General features: G+C 48.5%; 1 protein-coding gene across 3 annotated transcripts in view; it reads right to left on the reverse strand.

The window, feature by feature from the left end:
• Nucleotides 1-7867: 7867 nt before the first annotated feature.
• IFNLR1 (interferon lambda receptor 1) overlaps nucleotides 7868-16712 on the reverse strand; it is a 27682-nt gene continuing 18837 nt past the window's right edge. Inside the window, exons 4-7 of one of the 3 annotated variants that reach the window (XM_003799763.2) lie at nucleotides 12707-12849; nucleotides 10137-10296; nucleotides 9714-9844; nucleotides 7868-8575 (exon numbers count right to left, since the gene is read on the reverse strand). In XM_003799763.2, the coding sequence (XP_003799811.1) occupies nucleotides 7883-8575; nucleotides 9714-9844; nucleotides 10137-10296; nucleotides 12707-12849 (1127 nt within the window). In that variant the 3' untranslated portion in view covers nucleotides 7868-7882. Of the gene's footprint in view, nucleotides 8663-9713; nucleotides 9845-10136; nucleotides 10297-12706; nucleotides 12850-16712 lie in introns of all 3 variants that reach the window. The other 2 variants (XM_003799762.2, XM_012811409.1) reach the window with 2 other exon arrangements.

The following is a 16712-nucleotide window of genomic DNA, read 5'->3' on the forward strand; positions in this document are numbered from 1 at the left end:
TTAATTAGATTATTTTCAAAAGAAGTACAAAGTGCGGTAAGTATATTCTTTTTTTTTTAACTTTTTTTTTTTTGATCAACACAATTTAAGAATGCCACAGAAGTTTTACTATAGATTCGAGCACGCTGTGAGATAAAAAAAGGCTGAAAAATACTGATCTAGACCCTTTTGGGAGACTATCCTTGAAAGAAAAACCAGGGGGCATGAAACGACATATAGGGGAGGCAGGAGTTTTGATTTAAGGGAGTAGCTCTGAGCTCTCACTGCAATGGGGTTCGGGATGGGCTGCCTTGTGAGACAGAAAAGGCTCTGGGTTGCTGGAGGTATTCAATCCTGTAGCCAGTGGTAGAGTTCCCTATGTAACCTCAGTTCTCTGGTCTCTAAAATGTGATGGTGCTGTGTCCCCCGTCAGGGAGAAAGCGTTCCAATGCAAAGAACCCCCCCCCTTGTCTCTTTGTACCCCCACCTGGCTGCGCGTAGGACAGGGGCCAACATCGACTGACAGGCTTGCCCTTCACAGCCACGGATTCTCCGTGCTAAGTCTCTCTGCAGTGGACGGTCAGGAAAAGTGCTTTCTGCCTGACAAATTTCTCCAAAACACTGCGTGTCATCTTGCCTCTGAGCCTTTGTGTGAATTGTACCTGCTGCCTGGAACACTCTGTCCACCCCACTTTCCTGTCTAACTCCTGGTCATTCTTCAGACCTCTTCCCAAGTTCACTTCCTCCAGGAAGCCTTCCCTGTGTGAGCCACTCACCTGGTTGAGTCAGGAGCCCCAGCTCTGGGTTCCCACCTCCTGGCGTGTATTGAACTCTCTTTTCCATTTCCCCATGTTGTGGACTACAGGGACATGGCCTGCAACTCTCTGTCCTTGGTGTCTAGCAGGAGCTGGCCCAGAGCAGGTACTGGGTAATATTTGCTGAGTGAATGGGTTTGTGAGTGGGGGGAGCTGGCCAGGGCTTTAGGACTAATGGAGAACATCCCCAAGCTGTAGAAAAATCACATCCTACAAATGACACATACTTATGAATGTGACCTGCTCCCTCCCCTTCTCTCAACACCCAAGGATGCCAGAACTTTTTCTGTAGAAGCAAGAATATCAAAAGACAGCGGGATGTTTACTGGAAGTCTTCAGGGGTTTGGGCAGTGCTATCTCCATGGCCGAAGGTCAGTATTGAGCTTGGAAGGGTCTCCGAACATCCTGGACAGAAGGGGTAAAGAATGAAGCCTGAGAATCAGGTTGTGTCAGCCAGAGACATTCATTGACTTAGATGTCCCAGGACAGGGGCTTGGACTGGGCCTAACCCTGCACCTGACTCCAGGTGACAATGAACAGGTCTTATGTCCCCTCTCGGCCTCAGTTTTCCTGTCTGTAAAAGAGGCTTGGTCTAGAAGACCCCTAAGGGTCCTTGGGGCTTGAATGATCTCTGCTTCTCTGTCACTTTCGGGTTGGAAACCTCCCCTGTCACCCCAGAATTCCCTTTATGATGATTGTCACTGACACAGCATCAATTTATCTTAGCATTTTATTGGCTCTGCTTATAATTTTAGCTCTCTTTTGGGAGTTTGAAGTTTCAGAAGCTTATTACATGCTTATAAGGCCTGTATAAGGCCATGCTTCTTCATAAAAACCTTAAGGGGATCCTACCTCTCCTGCCAGGAGTGGGGAAACAGGAGAAATGGAGAGACACGACCTTTGGGAAGACACACCTAGTCACTAATAGAATCCTAGCTCTGCCGCTTCCTGCTGCGTGCAGGGCGCCTTACGTCTCACCCTCAGCTTTCTCATCTACAAACTGGGAATAATAGTCTCTTCTCAGTGTTGTGTGCTGCTGCCTCTGGCCAGTTTCTGAAAAGAAGGCCTCATGCCATGAGCATCCTCCATTGCACAGCAAGGAACCAAGAACTACGTTTGCACCCAAGATGTGCAAAAACCTTGCTTCCTGGTGTGCAGGTGCAGGGATGGAGGGAGGCAGCGATGAGGACAATGATAAAGGTTCGTGCAGCAGTTTGAGCTGGTGGTTGTTTCTGAGGCCAAATTCTAGAGCTGGGGGAAATAACAGCATTGCATCTCACAGGTCAGCCCTCCAGGCTAGGTTAGAATTATTATATTTAGTTATTATTTTCCATGGAAGAGCCTGGAGCTCAGAGGCGGGAACAAGTGGGCTCCAAGACTCTGTTGGAATATGGCTTCCCAGATAGTCCACTTAGCACCCAGAGAAACTGAGGCTTAGAGTGGGAAGGGATATTACTCCCCCCTGGAGGCCCCAGTACCCACAGAGGCGCCTCCTGCCACCTACATGGTCTGCCCAACAGACACCCCCCACCTGCCTGTCTTCATCCACTCAAAGAGGAAGTTAGAGAAAAAAAGACTCTTGATAGATTACAAAGTGTGATCACACCTCTGCGTCACAGGTATCATGAGACCAAGGGTGGGGCTCTCTGGGCTGGAATGGGCCCCAGCACCAACCAGTACCTCCTGAGGAATTGACTCATGGGACTGACTTATTCATTTACATATAGATACAACTTTCAGTCTGGTCTTATTTTCTTAGGTGAAGCACACCCCACCCTTACCCCTTTAATTCCACTTTTGTACACATGAGATTAGCTCTAGAAGTTGTAAGTAAGCGTCCACACCGGCTTACAGAATAAGGAGTCACAGAGGATTAGGGCCCTACTTTTTTCTCCTGCTTACCTGCTCCCCTGCTGTTTTGCCCACTGAGCAACACCAATGCCCCCTCAGAGGGAGGATAGTCACCCATATGCAATAGGAATTTGGAATCTGGGATGGTAAGTCAACCACAGCTGGCCACTGACTGGCTCCCATTCATACGTCAATTCACTCACTTATTATTTCATTTATTTATCCAAGTCCAAGCTTCCACCTAGTTCCAGGTTGCCAGTGCCAGAAGGAAAAACAGTCCATTTCCCGAAGGTGCTCTCAGCATGTAGTATCCATCACCCCAACCCACCCCTCTCCCAGTACCAACACACACCCCCAGCGGCCCTGCTGTCCCACCACTGCCCAGAAGGGGGCAGCAAACAGGCCAAGAGAAGTCCCAGGTGATTCCCCACCACAACAGGGAGGGGAGGAAAGTGGCTGCCGGTCACCTACAGTGTTTCCCTGAAAATAAGACACTGTCTTATATTTCTTTTTTCTCAAGAAGACACACTAGGGCTTATTGTCAGGGGATGTCTTCTGCTCCGCACCGAGATGCATGGTGTGGCTATGCAGCGTATCTGCATAGGTCTTATTATCAGGGTAGGACTTATATTTAACAAATGCATAGAAATCCCGCTAGGGCTTATTTTTTGGGTAGGTCTTATTTTCAGGGAAACACGGTAGACAGGAAGTTCTGCCTAGTTTTCAGGAAAGAACTTACCTCCTACCTACCCGTTCATGCAGGAGGATACCCGCACCTGGCCACAAGTTTCAAAATTCACTATCCCTTTGTCTTTGTGAATTGGTTACAAGTAATAGAAGGCCCTGGTGTGAGGGAGGAAATATAATTTCTCCTCGACCCTCATAAGTCCATAGTTAGACCACACCTCTGTAACAACAGAGATAGTAATAAGAGAAAAACGGGCAAGTTTGTTGATGTGTGAAATGCTGGTCAAACAGGAGAAAGCTCCGTGAAAGGTAACTTACAGCAGTGGCTCAGGACTCTGGAGGACAGAGCACCTTCAACAAAGAGCAATACAGTCAGAGAAGTGACAAGACAAAGGAAGGCAGGTTAGGCCAGAAATTCTGGGATGGTAAATATATCAGAGGAAGTTAATGGAGTAAGGTTGGTTTGTAGATTCCTCTGGTGCTGTCGCTCAGCTAAAAGTTGTCTCCAATAAAGAATAAGCTATATCCTGTCTTTAGGCAGAAAGCATTAGTTTATAGAAACTGCTCTTCCTTCCTCTGTCGCTTAACTGCCTTAGTGCAAAAATACACAGGGTGCCCCAAACATGTATACACATTATGAGAAAGAAAAAAACTGTATTAAACTCGTAATACTCAAGTCATGTTTGGCTTCTGCAATATGTTGGGTATTACAATCTTTTTTTTTTTTGAGAGCCTCAGGCTGTCCCCCTGGGTAGAGTGCTGTGGCATCACAGCTCACAGCAACCTGCAACTCCTGGGCTCAAGCAAGTCTCCTGCCTCAGCCTCCCAAGTAGCTGGGACCACAGGCGCCCGCCACAACGCCCGTCTATTTTTTGGTTGCAGCCGTCATTGCTGTTTGGTGGGCCCGGGCTAGATTCAAACTCGCCACCTTATGTGTATGTGGCTGGCACCTTAGCCACTTGAGCCATAGGCGCTGAGCTGGGTATTACAATCTTAATAGTTTTTTCCTTTCTTACAATGTGTATACATGTTTTGGGCACCCTCTGCATTTATGTCAAAAAGGCATATTTTGGAGTGAAATATTCTGGTTTCCTTCAGTGGCTTAAAACCAGGATGCAGGGAAGGTGATGCCTGGGATGCACCTGGGCCTAGGGAATGGGCTGGAACCAGGGGTTATCACTTGTCATCTCAGCATCTCATGGGACAGCCCCTTTCTTGACTCGTCTGCAGACTGTGCTTTCCTGTTGCTCAGAATGGGAAGTGTGGCCAGAGCTGTGTGTGGAATGTACCTGTTCCAGGCCCAGCCAGCAGGGAGACATGAATTCCAGGGAAAGTGACTTGTTAGATCAGCTTGGCTTGGGTCTAGCACCTACCTTGGCACCAGTAAATGGTGACTGATGCAGGCAGAGTGCTAGTCACTGTGGGGCCCCTGGGAGACCCCCTGGGAGAGTCCCTAGAAGCTGGAAGATCCTCCCACATAGCCACTGGAATGAGTTTGGGTTTGCAAGGCCAGGTGTGCAGATCCTGCTCAGTATCCTTCCAGGGACCACAGCTGCAGCGGGGTACACTGCCCTGGTGGGGAGCACACAGCTATAACAGGCGATACTGGTTGAAGATCCTACCCCTGCCCCGCAGCACTCACCTCTCTGGTACTCTCAGTTTGATTGCCAACCGCAGATACTTGCAACTTGGCCTCCGGGAGCACGCTCTACACAGAACTGATGGGAAGGGGCAGTGGGGGTGACGGGCCTGACTTGTGACCCATACTGACTTCCAAGGCTCCTCCAGCAGGGGCCTGTGTCACTACACACCTTCCCTTCCCTGTCTTGCTCCCAGCTCCCTGCCAGGGTCACCTGGAATCACTGTACTGCTTTCTACCCCAAACCTCTGGGGACCCACCCCAAGACCCTTGTAGCCTTCATATTAAGCCAGGTTTCCCAAACGAGTGGGGAGGAGCCTCCAAAAGAAAGAGCACACACTTTTCCACTCAATTATACTTTTTTCTGCAAAAATAGAGCTCTTTATTTAAAAACCAATAAGTATTAAGACAATATTCAAATATGATATAAACATAGAACAAAATTAGAAATAAATACAGATATATAAGTACAGTACATAATCTTCTCCATACCCTAAAGAATTCACATGTTGCTTGAACCTAAGGCACGACTGACCGTCCACCTCAGGCCCCTCCTGAGTATGGAGCCCACCCTGTGCCACTCCCACCCAAGCCAAAGCCCCGCATGTGAAGGGGCTTTGTAAACAGTTAAGTGCCGAGCATGCAAGACAAATATATTGTCACGCCTTTCCCCAATGCTTTCCTAATGTTTCAATGTTCATGAAACTTTGAAAAAAAATTCTGTATGAAAATAACAAGGTTTAATAGAAATAAAGTGGGGATTTCATACAGGTCTAAGGCAATAGTGATGACAGCTTTCATTACTACTTTTTAAAAATTACCTCCATGAAGCAGCTCGGCTGGACTGTCCCTGAGCCAAAGCCTTCCCCAGCTCCAAGGTTTCCATTTGTTCTTCTTCTTCTGTGCTCAGTGGTGTGGACAAACTGAATTGCAGGGAGACCCCCTGGGGAGATGTGCACATTTGTATATGTGTGTGTGGATGTATGCTCATGTGTCGGGGCAGTGGCGAAGGCTTCCCATCCACTTAGTGACCCTTGGAAATCCTGGCTGACATCTTTGAACTTTGTTGATGTGGCCAAGAGGTCAGGGGTTGGCCTGGCCAAGCAGAAACGGAAGATCTCACCCTTGAGAACATGCACAAGAGTCATTAGGGCATTGCCGGCTGACCTTGGGCCAGTGCCTTTGCCACTCTGGACCTTGCTGCTTCATTTGAAACAAAATAGGTGTTCAGTTAAAAAAAAAAAAAACAGTTAGCTAACTTTTCCTTAGCTGTGGAATCTCACTAAACAAAACCTCCTTGCAAGGTCACTGTGTGCAGTGAGGCTGCTCTGGTTGAAATGGGGGGCCTGTAGCCCCCTGGTTCTCTCTTACAACTGAAACCCATGGCCTTTGGGGTACATAGTTTGAGAACCCCTGGGCCAAGATGCCTTAAGCTTTTCCAGGTCTGTCTTTTTTTTTTTTTGAGCCAGAGTTTCACTTTGTCGCCCTGGGTATAGTGCCATTGCATCACAGCTCACAGGAACCTTAAACTTGGACTAAGAAGATCCTTTCTTCACAAATGGAGAAACAGAAGTCCTGGCAGTTTACTTGGACACAGAGCCAAGTTTGTATAGATTCTTTGGCATGAAACAAACATCTCAGTCCTAAGGGTGAAAATTCAGCTTTGCTTGTCCATATACAGTGGGTACAGGTTAACTGAGGACACATTACCACCCCCAGGTAAGGAGTCACCTATATCCAGAAGACACTAGTTTCTCATAATTGGAAGGGAGAATGGGACTTCTAACCACAGCAGTCAACTGAAGGGTCTAAAGTGTTGTCCAAAACAGGAACTACAGGCCCTGAAGCCCAATCCCTGCCCAAGAAATCGGATCCCTGGAAGGGAGACCACTTGGTTCCTTCCTTGGGAGGTACATTTCTACGGCCAGGTAAAGAAGGACAGACCATGGTCCCCCTCGGCTGGGGCTTGGGCTTCTTAGAGCTCAGTCTCCTGACCAGGAGGAGGGCAGGGAGGGAGGAAGGAGGGAGGTAGACCACAGGTGAGATGAGCAGAAAGGCAACTGCTCCTTGTGGCTCTGGGTCACAGGTGGGAGACACCCAGGGCTTCCCTGAAGCCGAAACAGATGCAGAGTCCTACCAGCCCCCATGTAGAGAGGATCAGTGACATGGTGGCCTGTGCTGCACACACCTGGGATCTCTCTGAACCCACACCAGATCCTAGGTGGCAGCTGCAGATAAGGAAACTGAGGTACAGAGAAGGAAGGTGGCCTGCCCCAAATCATCCAGCTGGATTTGAACCCAGGTCTGTCGGACATTAAAAGCCATACAGTGCCATGACTCCAAAGACCAGGATATGAGTTACGACTGACCCTTCCTTTCCCCTCCTACACCCTCAGCCAACTAGATTTTTCTTTTCAGGGCCCACCCTAGGGGGTCCATCAACCAAGAGGCTGAGACCTGGGGGAAGGGAGCTCAACCATGCTGGGAAAGGCATGAACCCCAAATATCCAAAATGTGCCTCTGGCAGCCCCACCCCCACCTCCACAAATTCCAGATGGCCCCTTGCGGGTGTCAGCCTTTGACGCCTGCAGTGGCCTGGCCTCACTTGTTTCACATTGTCTAGAGAAGATTTTTCCATGGGGCCTGTTACACCAGGGACAGCAAGATGATGTGACACCCAACCAAACTCTGACCTCAGCTCCACCTCTTTTAGAGCTCAGCCTAAAGCAGGTGGGTCATAGGAAGGGCTGACAAACGGCCTCGAGGTGTGGGTCCCTGAAGTGCTGCAATGATCCTCTGCGACCTCCAGAAGGTACGTAGTCTCTCACGTTTCAGTGGTGTCTTCTTGAGTCATTGGGGGAGCCAGGAGCTACAACAGCAGCACCAGATTTGGTGGGAAGCTGGGGACAGCTCACCTGGCCACATAGTGGCCCAGCATCCTTTCCTTGGTCCTCAGAATGCTCTCAGTCTCCAAGGTGTCTGCAGAGCTGTCATCAACCTCTGATTCCCTTCCACCTTCATCATCTTCCTCCTCTTCCTCTTCCTCCTTAGGGCTGCTGCTGTCCCATTTGAGGGTCAGTGACCACAGTGAAACTGGGGGATCCCCAGGGACCAGATCCAGCACAGGGGACGAGGAGCCCCAGGTGGCCCAGGAGGAGAGGGCATCTTCTGGGAGCTCTTCCAGGTAACCTGAGTCCTTGGAGAATTCAGATGGTGGCAGGGCCTCCCCATGCCTGTCTTCCCTCGGCTCTCGGTCTGGCCCCTTTCTGGTCAAACAGCCAGAGGACCCGGCCTCATCCCAGAGGGAGGAGTCTGCAGTGCTGGCCCAACTTTGGTCTGAAGAGTCCCAGGCAGAGGAGCCTTTGCCCTGGACCAGAGGTGCCCAGGGCCTCCCTGAGTCTACCCCTTGTACCTTAGAGCACCCTGGCACCCAATGCCCTTGCCCTAGAAAAGGGGGAGGCTCAATGTAGGGCTGGAGAGTGACACTGCCCTCTGAGTCCTCCTCATCTTCCTCCTGGTTCTCATCACCATCCTTCTCTGATCCTGTTTGCAGAGTGGCTGGGGCCCTGACTCTAGAGGTCACCCTGGCCCTTCCAGCCAGCTCCTTTTGGGGACAGAGGACCAAGTCATTCAGGAACTCTGGTTCACTGGGTTGAAAGGCTTCCATGGGGTGTCTGTGTCCAGAAAAGTCCTGATTTGGGGCAGGGAGGGAAGAGCAGATAGTCAGGCTTTCCCGAGCACAGTTGTTTTAGTCCGAGTTCCTCTAGAAACCCACCTGAGACAAGGATTAGAGTGGAAGCAGTTTCTTTAGGGGCAAGCTGGGGACACCACAGGAAGGGGTATTGGGAGCAGCTGATGAGGGGTGTTACTAGGCACCTACAACAAGGGTGGCTGCTGCTGAATCCTGCTGGGGACTCAGGGGCCACCGGAGCACGTGCACAGCAGGGCCATCCCACGAGGGAGAGACATCTATCCACAGCTCCTGCTGGGGGACATAGGAGCCGGTGATGGTGCTAATTCCCTGCCATGTGCAGCCTCCCTTGTGCCTGGGCCAGAGGCAGCCCCCAGAGTGCAGCTGTGTTGGGGTCCAGTGGGGGTGCTCCTTAACGGGGAGGGTGAAGGGATGCAGCAGGGCACAGATATGTCTATCTGAGGTTGATTTCTGACAATTAGAGGGGTTCCCTCACAGGTCGTGGAGACAGGAAGCTTGAAAATGCTCCCTCTGACACTCAGAATCACCCTCAAAGCCCCTGTGCCCATGGAGGTGTCCACTGAGCCTCACCCAGGGCCAAGCTTCACTGGCTGCCCTCATCTGAGCAAGGTGACCCATCCAAACTCCCTGGCTGCCCTCTGCCCCAGCTGACCCCGAGGCCCTAAGTGAGCAAATTCCAAGGAGGACCTGGGCAAGTCTCAGCCTTGGTTAAACTGTGAACTGAGTGCTGGGGCCCTTCTAAGGCATCCCCCTTCCCCCTCTCCTCTGGGCATCCCTCCTGAGGTCCAAGGCCAGATCAGCACCTGACGGGATTCTTAGCAGAGGTGAAGTTATTTAAGGCTCCCCTTCCTCCCAGGCGTATTTGCTATTTTACTTGGTGCTAAATGAATGCGCTACCAGTGGTGGAAATTCAGACACAAAGACAGGAGACAGCCTGCCCTCTGGACTATGTGAACCACTGCTAACTCCGGCCCCACTCCCTTCCTCCCAACACCCCTCCTGCCCGCTGTACACCCCCACTTTGTCATACCAGAGCTTGCGGTGTCTTTTCCAGCTGAAACCAGGGGTTCTTCATGAGGCTCTTCCAGATCATAACCCCTATGACGATTGCTATCAGCCCAGGGAGAAGTGGTGGCAGCCCCAGCAATGTCCAGTTGGGTCCTAAGGAGGGAAAAACAGCAGTAAGTAGAGAAACAGCAACAGTGGCTCCTGTCCACCAACCACACAGGTGCTACACGTGCGCTTCACGTGTGCTGCCCAGTTGAATCCTCCTAAGAATAACCCAGCCTACAGATCGTGAAGACTCACTTAGGTGAGTTGCCCAGACATGCAATGGGCGTGGTAGAGCTGTGGTCAGCTGAGTCTATCTCTAATCTAATGCTCTTTACCACCACGTCAAGGAACTCCTGAGGCCAGAGGGAAAGTCCCCACTTCTACACCGCTTTGCACCCACCTGGGGCCCCCACGAGGAAGCAGGTGGGCTTAGAGAACTCGCTGTATTTGGAGACAATGAGGGTGTAGATGGTTCTGGCACTGAGGCAGTGGCGTTCGCTGGTGGCCGGCTGGAGGGGGATGTGGACTGGCTGGCCGTAGGGGGCGACTGGAAATAGAGTCTGGTTGGAGAAAGAAGCAGATAGGAGAGAGCTGCAGTGAGGGACAGTTCTGCACAGCGAGGACGAGGACGGGGGAGTTGGCAGGAAGTGTAGGGTTGTGATTCCCAAACCTTCTTTTCCTTTCCTGCATTCAAATTCAAGTGTTGAAGGAGCACTTCCCAACGCTACCTGATTTCTTTTCAGCCGAGTCTCGAGGTAGGGATGGCCAGAGTTCAAAGCAGCCTATCACTGGGAGTCATTCCCATGTATGTGTACCCGACCATGACCTGTAGGTCTCCACTCGGGGGGATAGATTCCTCGGGCTTCCCAGGCTATTGAGGAAGGGGTCATTCAGCCATCACAGGCGCAGAAAAGTCTACAGCTTCATTGGCCTTTTCAGTAGGCACTGGTCACATGGTCTCTGAGCACATGAGACACAGCTGGTGCAAACCGAGATGTGCTCTAAGTTCAAAACCCATGTCAGACTTCAAAGATGCAGTGGAAAAAATTGTAAAATATCTCAATGGTTTTATATCTTACATGATATTGGACGAAATAAAATCTGTTATTAAGATTAACTTCCCTTTTTACTTAATGTACAGGATTTAAAATTGCGTATGGGTCAAGTGCAGTGGCTCACGCAGGTAATCCCAGCCCCCTGAACGGGTTGAAGAGGGAGAATCACTTGAGCCCAGGCATTCCAGACAAGCCTGGGGCAATATAGTGAGCCATCTGTTTCTACAAAAGAAAAGAATTTAAAAATTAACTGGGAATGGCGACACATGCCTGTGGTCCCAGCTACTCAGGAGGCTGAAGCAAAGGGATCACTTGAGCTCAGGTGTTCGAGGTTGCAGTGAGCTTTGATCATGCCATTGCCCTCCAGCTGGGTGACAAAAAGACTTTTTCCTCAATAACTAACTAACTAACTAAATTAATCAATTAATTAAAAAAGCAAAGTGGTATATTTCTGTTGGGCAATGATGGTCTTGAATATTTGTGAGGTTTTTAAAGGGAGGAACCACACTGGATTCAGAACTATGGCCCTAGAATCCAGCACACACAGAAAATCAGGAGTGCTCAGGCTGGGTGCAGTGGCTCACGCCTGTCATCCCAGCACTTGGGAGGTTGAGGCAGGTGGATTGCCTGAGCTCACAGGTTCGAGACCAACCTGAGCAAGAGCGAGACCCCATCTCGAAAAATAGCTGGGCGTTGAGGCAGACTCCTGTAGTCCCAGCTACTTGGGAGGCTGAGGCAAGGCAATAACTTGAGCCCAAGAGTTAGAGGTTGCAGATGGAACAGCACTCAACTACTTGAGCCCAAGAGTTAGAGCTATGATGCCATGGCACTCTACCAACGACAACAAAGTGAGACTGTCTCAAAAGAAAAGAAAATCAGGAGTGCATGTGTTAGTTCAGTCATGCAGAAGCAAGAATGAATAAGACTCAGGGTCAGTAACTTACAGCCTGTGGGCCAAATCTGATCCACCACCTGTTTTTGGAACAGCTTTACTGGAACTCAGCAATGTGCATCCACAAGCGTGTTGGCGATGGCTGCTTTTGTGCTACTTTTGTGCTAGGTCTGCAAAGCTGAGTGGTCCTGAGAGACCACAGTGCCCCCACAGCCAGAAATATCTATGATCTGGGCCTTTGCAAAAAAAGTTTGCCAACTCTCACCATAGATAAAGAAATACAGGCCGGGTGTGGTGGCTAATGCCTGTAATCCTAGCTCTCTGGGAGGCCGAGACAGGTGGATTGCTGGATGTCAGGAGTTTGAGACCAGCCTGAGCAAGAGCAAGACCCCATCTCTAAAAATAGCCAGACGTTGAGGCAGACTCCTGTAGTCCCAGCTACTTGGGAGGCTGAGGCAAGGCAATAACTTAAGCCCAAGAATTGGAGGTTCCTGTGAGCTGTGATGACACAGCACTCTACGCAGGGTAACATAGTGAGACTGTCTCAAAAAACATAAAAAGATAAAGAAATACAGATACACACATGCATAACAGGAGTTATCTGTGGCATCTCTGGGTGCCTTTGGTTTGCTTCTTAAAGCTTATCTATATTTTCTGGCTTTTCTGTACTGAATTGGGTGACTTGGCAAGTAGGCCTCTCATAGCTCATCCTACTTCAATCAGATTTCATGAGGAAAAAAAGGAGAGGTTAATTTTAAAATATATATCCATAAAAAAAGGTAGAAAACTGCTATATTGTGGCACCCTGTGCAGGGTGCTCTGTCGGTACTTGATCTCTTTGGTGGACAAGGGCAGGGTGGGCCACAGGCCAGGCACACTGTGTGTAGGTTGGGGATGACTGCCAGAGTCAGGACTGTATGCTGGGAAGGCTTCCTGGAAGCAGTGTGAGTGCGGAGCAGCCTGGGGATGAGTGGGTGGGGTGCGCGAGGGGCCTAGCCTGGGGGCAGGAAAGGAGCTTGCCACCTTGTTTCTGGCCCCTTCCTTCCAGAAGGCCACCTCATAGTTCAGATCTGGTGGGGGCACGCAGGGGGGCAGCTGGTACGTGGCAGTGGCTCTCACCATCTCCTCCGTCAGATTCACCACCAGGACAGGCGGGGCTGGGTTCACTGCAGAAAAAGAAACAGAGTGGGGCCTTTCAGGACCCTTTGCCTCCCTCCAGGCCTAAGGGCTCCCCTAGAAAGGGAAAAGGAACACTGGTATGTGCCAACACCCTGGACGGCAAGTGCTTTATAGCCACTTAAGTCCGGCACTGACCCGAGGAGGAAGGTATCACTATTTCTCCTTTACAGAAGGCAAAACTAAAGCTGGGGAAGGTGAAAGGACCTGGCTGAGCTCGCAGTTGACCTGCCTTTACTTTTGCTGTCCCTACCACTTGGGTGCCCTCCACATGTCTCTGGCCAGGCAGAATCCTGCCCGTCTGAATCAGTTTCCTACTGCTGCCGTGGCCCATGACCACAAATGTAGCAGCTTAAAACAACACAAACTTAACTCCCCTGTAGTTCTCTAAATCAGAAGTCCAGGTGGGCTCAACTGGTTCCTCTGCTCTGGGTCTCACATCGGGAGCCACTGGGGGAATACGCTCCCCACTGTCAGCAGAACTCAGCTTTTTGTGGTTGTGGATGGAGGTTCCTGTTTCCTGCTGATTGCCAGTGGGAGCCTCTCCCAGCTCCTGAAATCACCTGCATTTCTCATCACGGTGCTCCCCCATCTTCAAACCAGAAATGGCACGACTGAGTCCTCCTCACATGTCAAATCTCTCTGACTTTTCCTCCTGCTCCATCCCTTCTGCCTCCAGTGGGAGAAAATTCTCTGCTTTTAGATTAGACTGGGGCCATCTGGGTAATCCAGAATAATCTCACTATTTTCAGGTCCACAGCTCAGTCTGCTTTCTGCTGCTATCATGGAATAACACACATTGGGTAATTTATAATAAACAGAAATTTGATGCACAGTTCTGGAGGCCCAGAAGTCCAAGGGCCTGATGCTGGCATCTGGTAAGGGCCTTCGTGCTGTGTCATCCCACGGCAGAAAGCAGAAGGATAGGAGAGGGCTAAACCTGCTTTTATGACAACCCGCTCTCATAACAAACCCACTCCCAAGACAATGACATAGTTCAACACGAGGGCAGACCCTTTATGGCCTAATCACCTCTTATCAATCCCACCTCCTAATACAATCACCATGGCAATTAAATTTCAACGTAAGTTTTGGAAGAGACATTCAAATCACAGCAGTCCATAATCTTAATTAAAATTCCTTTGCCAGTCCATAATAACATCTAACATATTCACAGGTTCCAGGAATTCGGGCAGAACATCTTTGGAGGGTCATTCTGCCTACCAGGATTCTCCCTCCGGTTCTCTCCAATTCATATCCCTTTCAAATGCAAAATACATTCACCCTATCCCAAGGTCCCCCAAGGCCTCATCTCATTACAGTGTCCAAAATCTTATCATTAATAGTATCTAAATCAGAATCAGATCAGACTTTGGCTATCATCTATTCAGTACAACTCCTGGGGCACAATTTCTCTCCATATGTGGGCCTAAAACTAAAGAATGAGTTATCTTTTCCTGACAGAATGGTGGGACAGGCATAGAATAACAGGTATGGGCAATCTCGCTCAAACGTGGGGAAACTGAAGGTGAAATGGAACAATGACCCAAAGCAATTTCAAAATCCAACCAAGAAAACTCCATCAAGTTTCAAAACCTGCTATTAACTCTTCCTGGCTCTTAGTTCTGAACTTTGAGCTTCTGGTTCCGCCCTCTGAGTCACCCTTCCTTTTTCTCTAAAGACAGCAGGTATTTAGGTTTTTTTTTTTTTTTTGAGACAGAGTCTCACTATGTCATCCTTGGTAGAGTGCCATGGCGTCACAGCTCACAGCAACCTCAAATTCTTGCGCTTAAGCAATTCTCTTGCCTCAGCCTCCCAAGTAGGTGGGACTACAGGCTCCCACTACAACGCCCAACTAGTTTTTTTGTTGCAGTTGTCATTGTTGTTTAGCTGGCCCGGGCTTGAACCTGCCAGCCTTGGTGTATGTGGTTGGCACCGTAACCTCTGTGCTACGGTCACTGAGCCCAGCTAAGTAGTTTTATCAGCCTGCATCTCACTAGTAGGGAATGGGAATCCCACAACCTTCTTTGATCTCAAATTCTGTGGTCCTTTTAGTTCAAACTGGCAATATTCCTGCAGATATAAAGTTCCCAAGAACTTTAGGGGTCTCCTATGGATATCACAGGATCTAATCCATTAGACAAAAGCCAGGTCTACAAATCTTTTTTTGGATAAGCCTTTCTCTACTTTTGGCTTCAATGCAGGCAGCTGAGGGACAATGCTCTTTTCCTATACGTCCCCTGGTTCACTGAGGGGCACTGGGAATCATATCCTTAAATCTTTTAATAAAGAGCCTTTCCTGTGACTGAATAGTTTGATCTTTTGATCCTTCCGGGGTAAAAGTATGGTATAAGTAAAAGATGGGATAATCACCCAGTTGGCTGTTTTTCTGCCACATTTTGGGAAGCAATCTCTTCATTTTAATGTCTTTTGCCATCTGGATAGGTTGAGAATTTCCCAAATCATCAAGCCCTGGTTCCTTTTTATTTAAGTTCTTCCCTCAATTTCTCTCTCTCCCCTTGCATTTGACTGTAAGCAGCAAGAAAAAACCAGGCTGTACCTTCAACACTGTGTCTGGACGTCTCAGATAAATCTTCAAGCTCTTTGCTTACAAGTTCTGCTTTCTGCATGCCTTCAGGGAACAATTCTGCTCAGCTTTCTGCCAGTATGTCTCAAAGACAACCCTTTCACTAGTTTTTTTATTTTATTATTATTTTATTATTTGGGATTCATCGAGGGTCCAAAGAATTAGCTTACACTGATTGCATTTGTTAGATAAAGTCCCTCTTATAATTGTGTCCTGCTCCCAAGAGGTGTGCCATATACTGTGACCCCATCCCCCTCCGTCCTCCCATCTCCCCACTTGCTCATTCCCCTACCCACCCTTGTATTAGCTCATCTACTGCCTTCATATTAGAATAGAATACATTGGATTTTTGCTTCTCCATTCTTGGGCTTGTGATGCTTTACTAAGTAGAATATGTTCCAACTCCATCCAGTTTAATATGAAAGATGTAAAGTCTCCATTTTTTTAGTGGCTGAATAGTATTCCATGGTTTATATATACCACAGCTTGTTAATCCATTCCTCGGTTGATGGGCATTTAGGCTATTTCCACATTTTGGTGATTGTAAATTGAGCTGCGATAAAGAGTCTAATGCAAATGTCCTTATGATAAAAGGATTTTTTCCCTCTGGGTAGATGTCTAGTAATGGGATTACAGGATCAAATAGGAGGTCTAATTTCAGTTCTTTGAGGATTCTCCATACTTCCTTTCACAAAGGTTGTATTAGTTTGCAGTCCCACCAACAATGTAAAAGTGTTTCCTTCTCTCCACATCCACATCAGCATCTTCCGCTTTGGGACTTTGTGATGTAGGCCCTTCTCACTGGGGTTAGGTGATATCATAGGGTAGTTTTGATTTGCATTTCTCTGATGATTAGGGATGATGAGCATTTTTTCATGTTTGTTAGCCATTCATCTGTCTTCTTTAGACTAGGTTCTATTCATCTCTCTTGCCCAGTGATATATGGGATCGGTGGGTCTTTTGTTGTTGATTAATTTCTCTATAGATCCTAGTTACCAAGTTTTTGTCTGATTTATAATATGCAAATATATTTTCCCACTCTGAAGCTTGTCTGTTTGCTTTGGTTGTTGTTTCCTTAGCTGTACAGAAGCTTTTCAGTTTAATTAAGTCCCACTTGTTTATTTTTGTTGTTGCAATTGCCATGGAAGTCTTTTTCATAAAATTGTTCCCCAGGGCAGTATCTTCAAGTGTTTTCCCCACACTTTCTTTGAGGATTTTTATTGGTTCATGCTCTACATTTAAATCTTTTATCCATCTTGAATCAAT

This window comes from Otolemur garnettii, unplaced genomic scaffold (genome assembly GCF_000181295.1).
Source record: "Otolemur garnettii isolate 467f Iridium unplaced genomic scaffold, OtoGar3 scaffold00156, whole genome shotgun sequence".
Taxonomy (NCBI): Eukaryota; Metazoa; Chordata; class Mammalia; order Primates; family Galagidae; genus Otolemur; species Otolemur garnettii.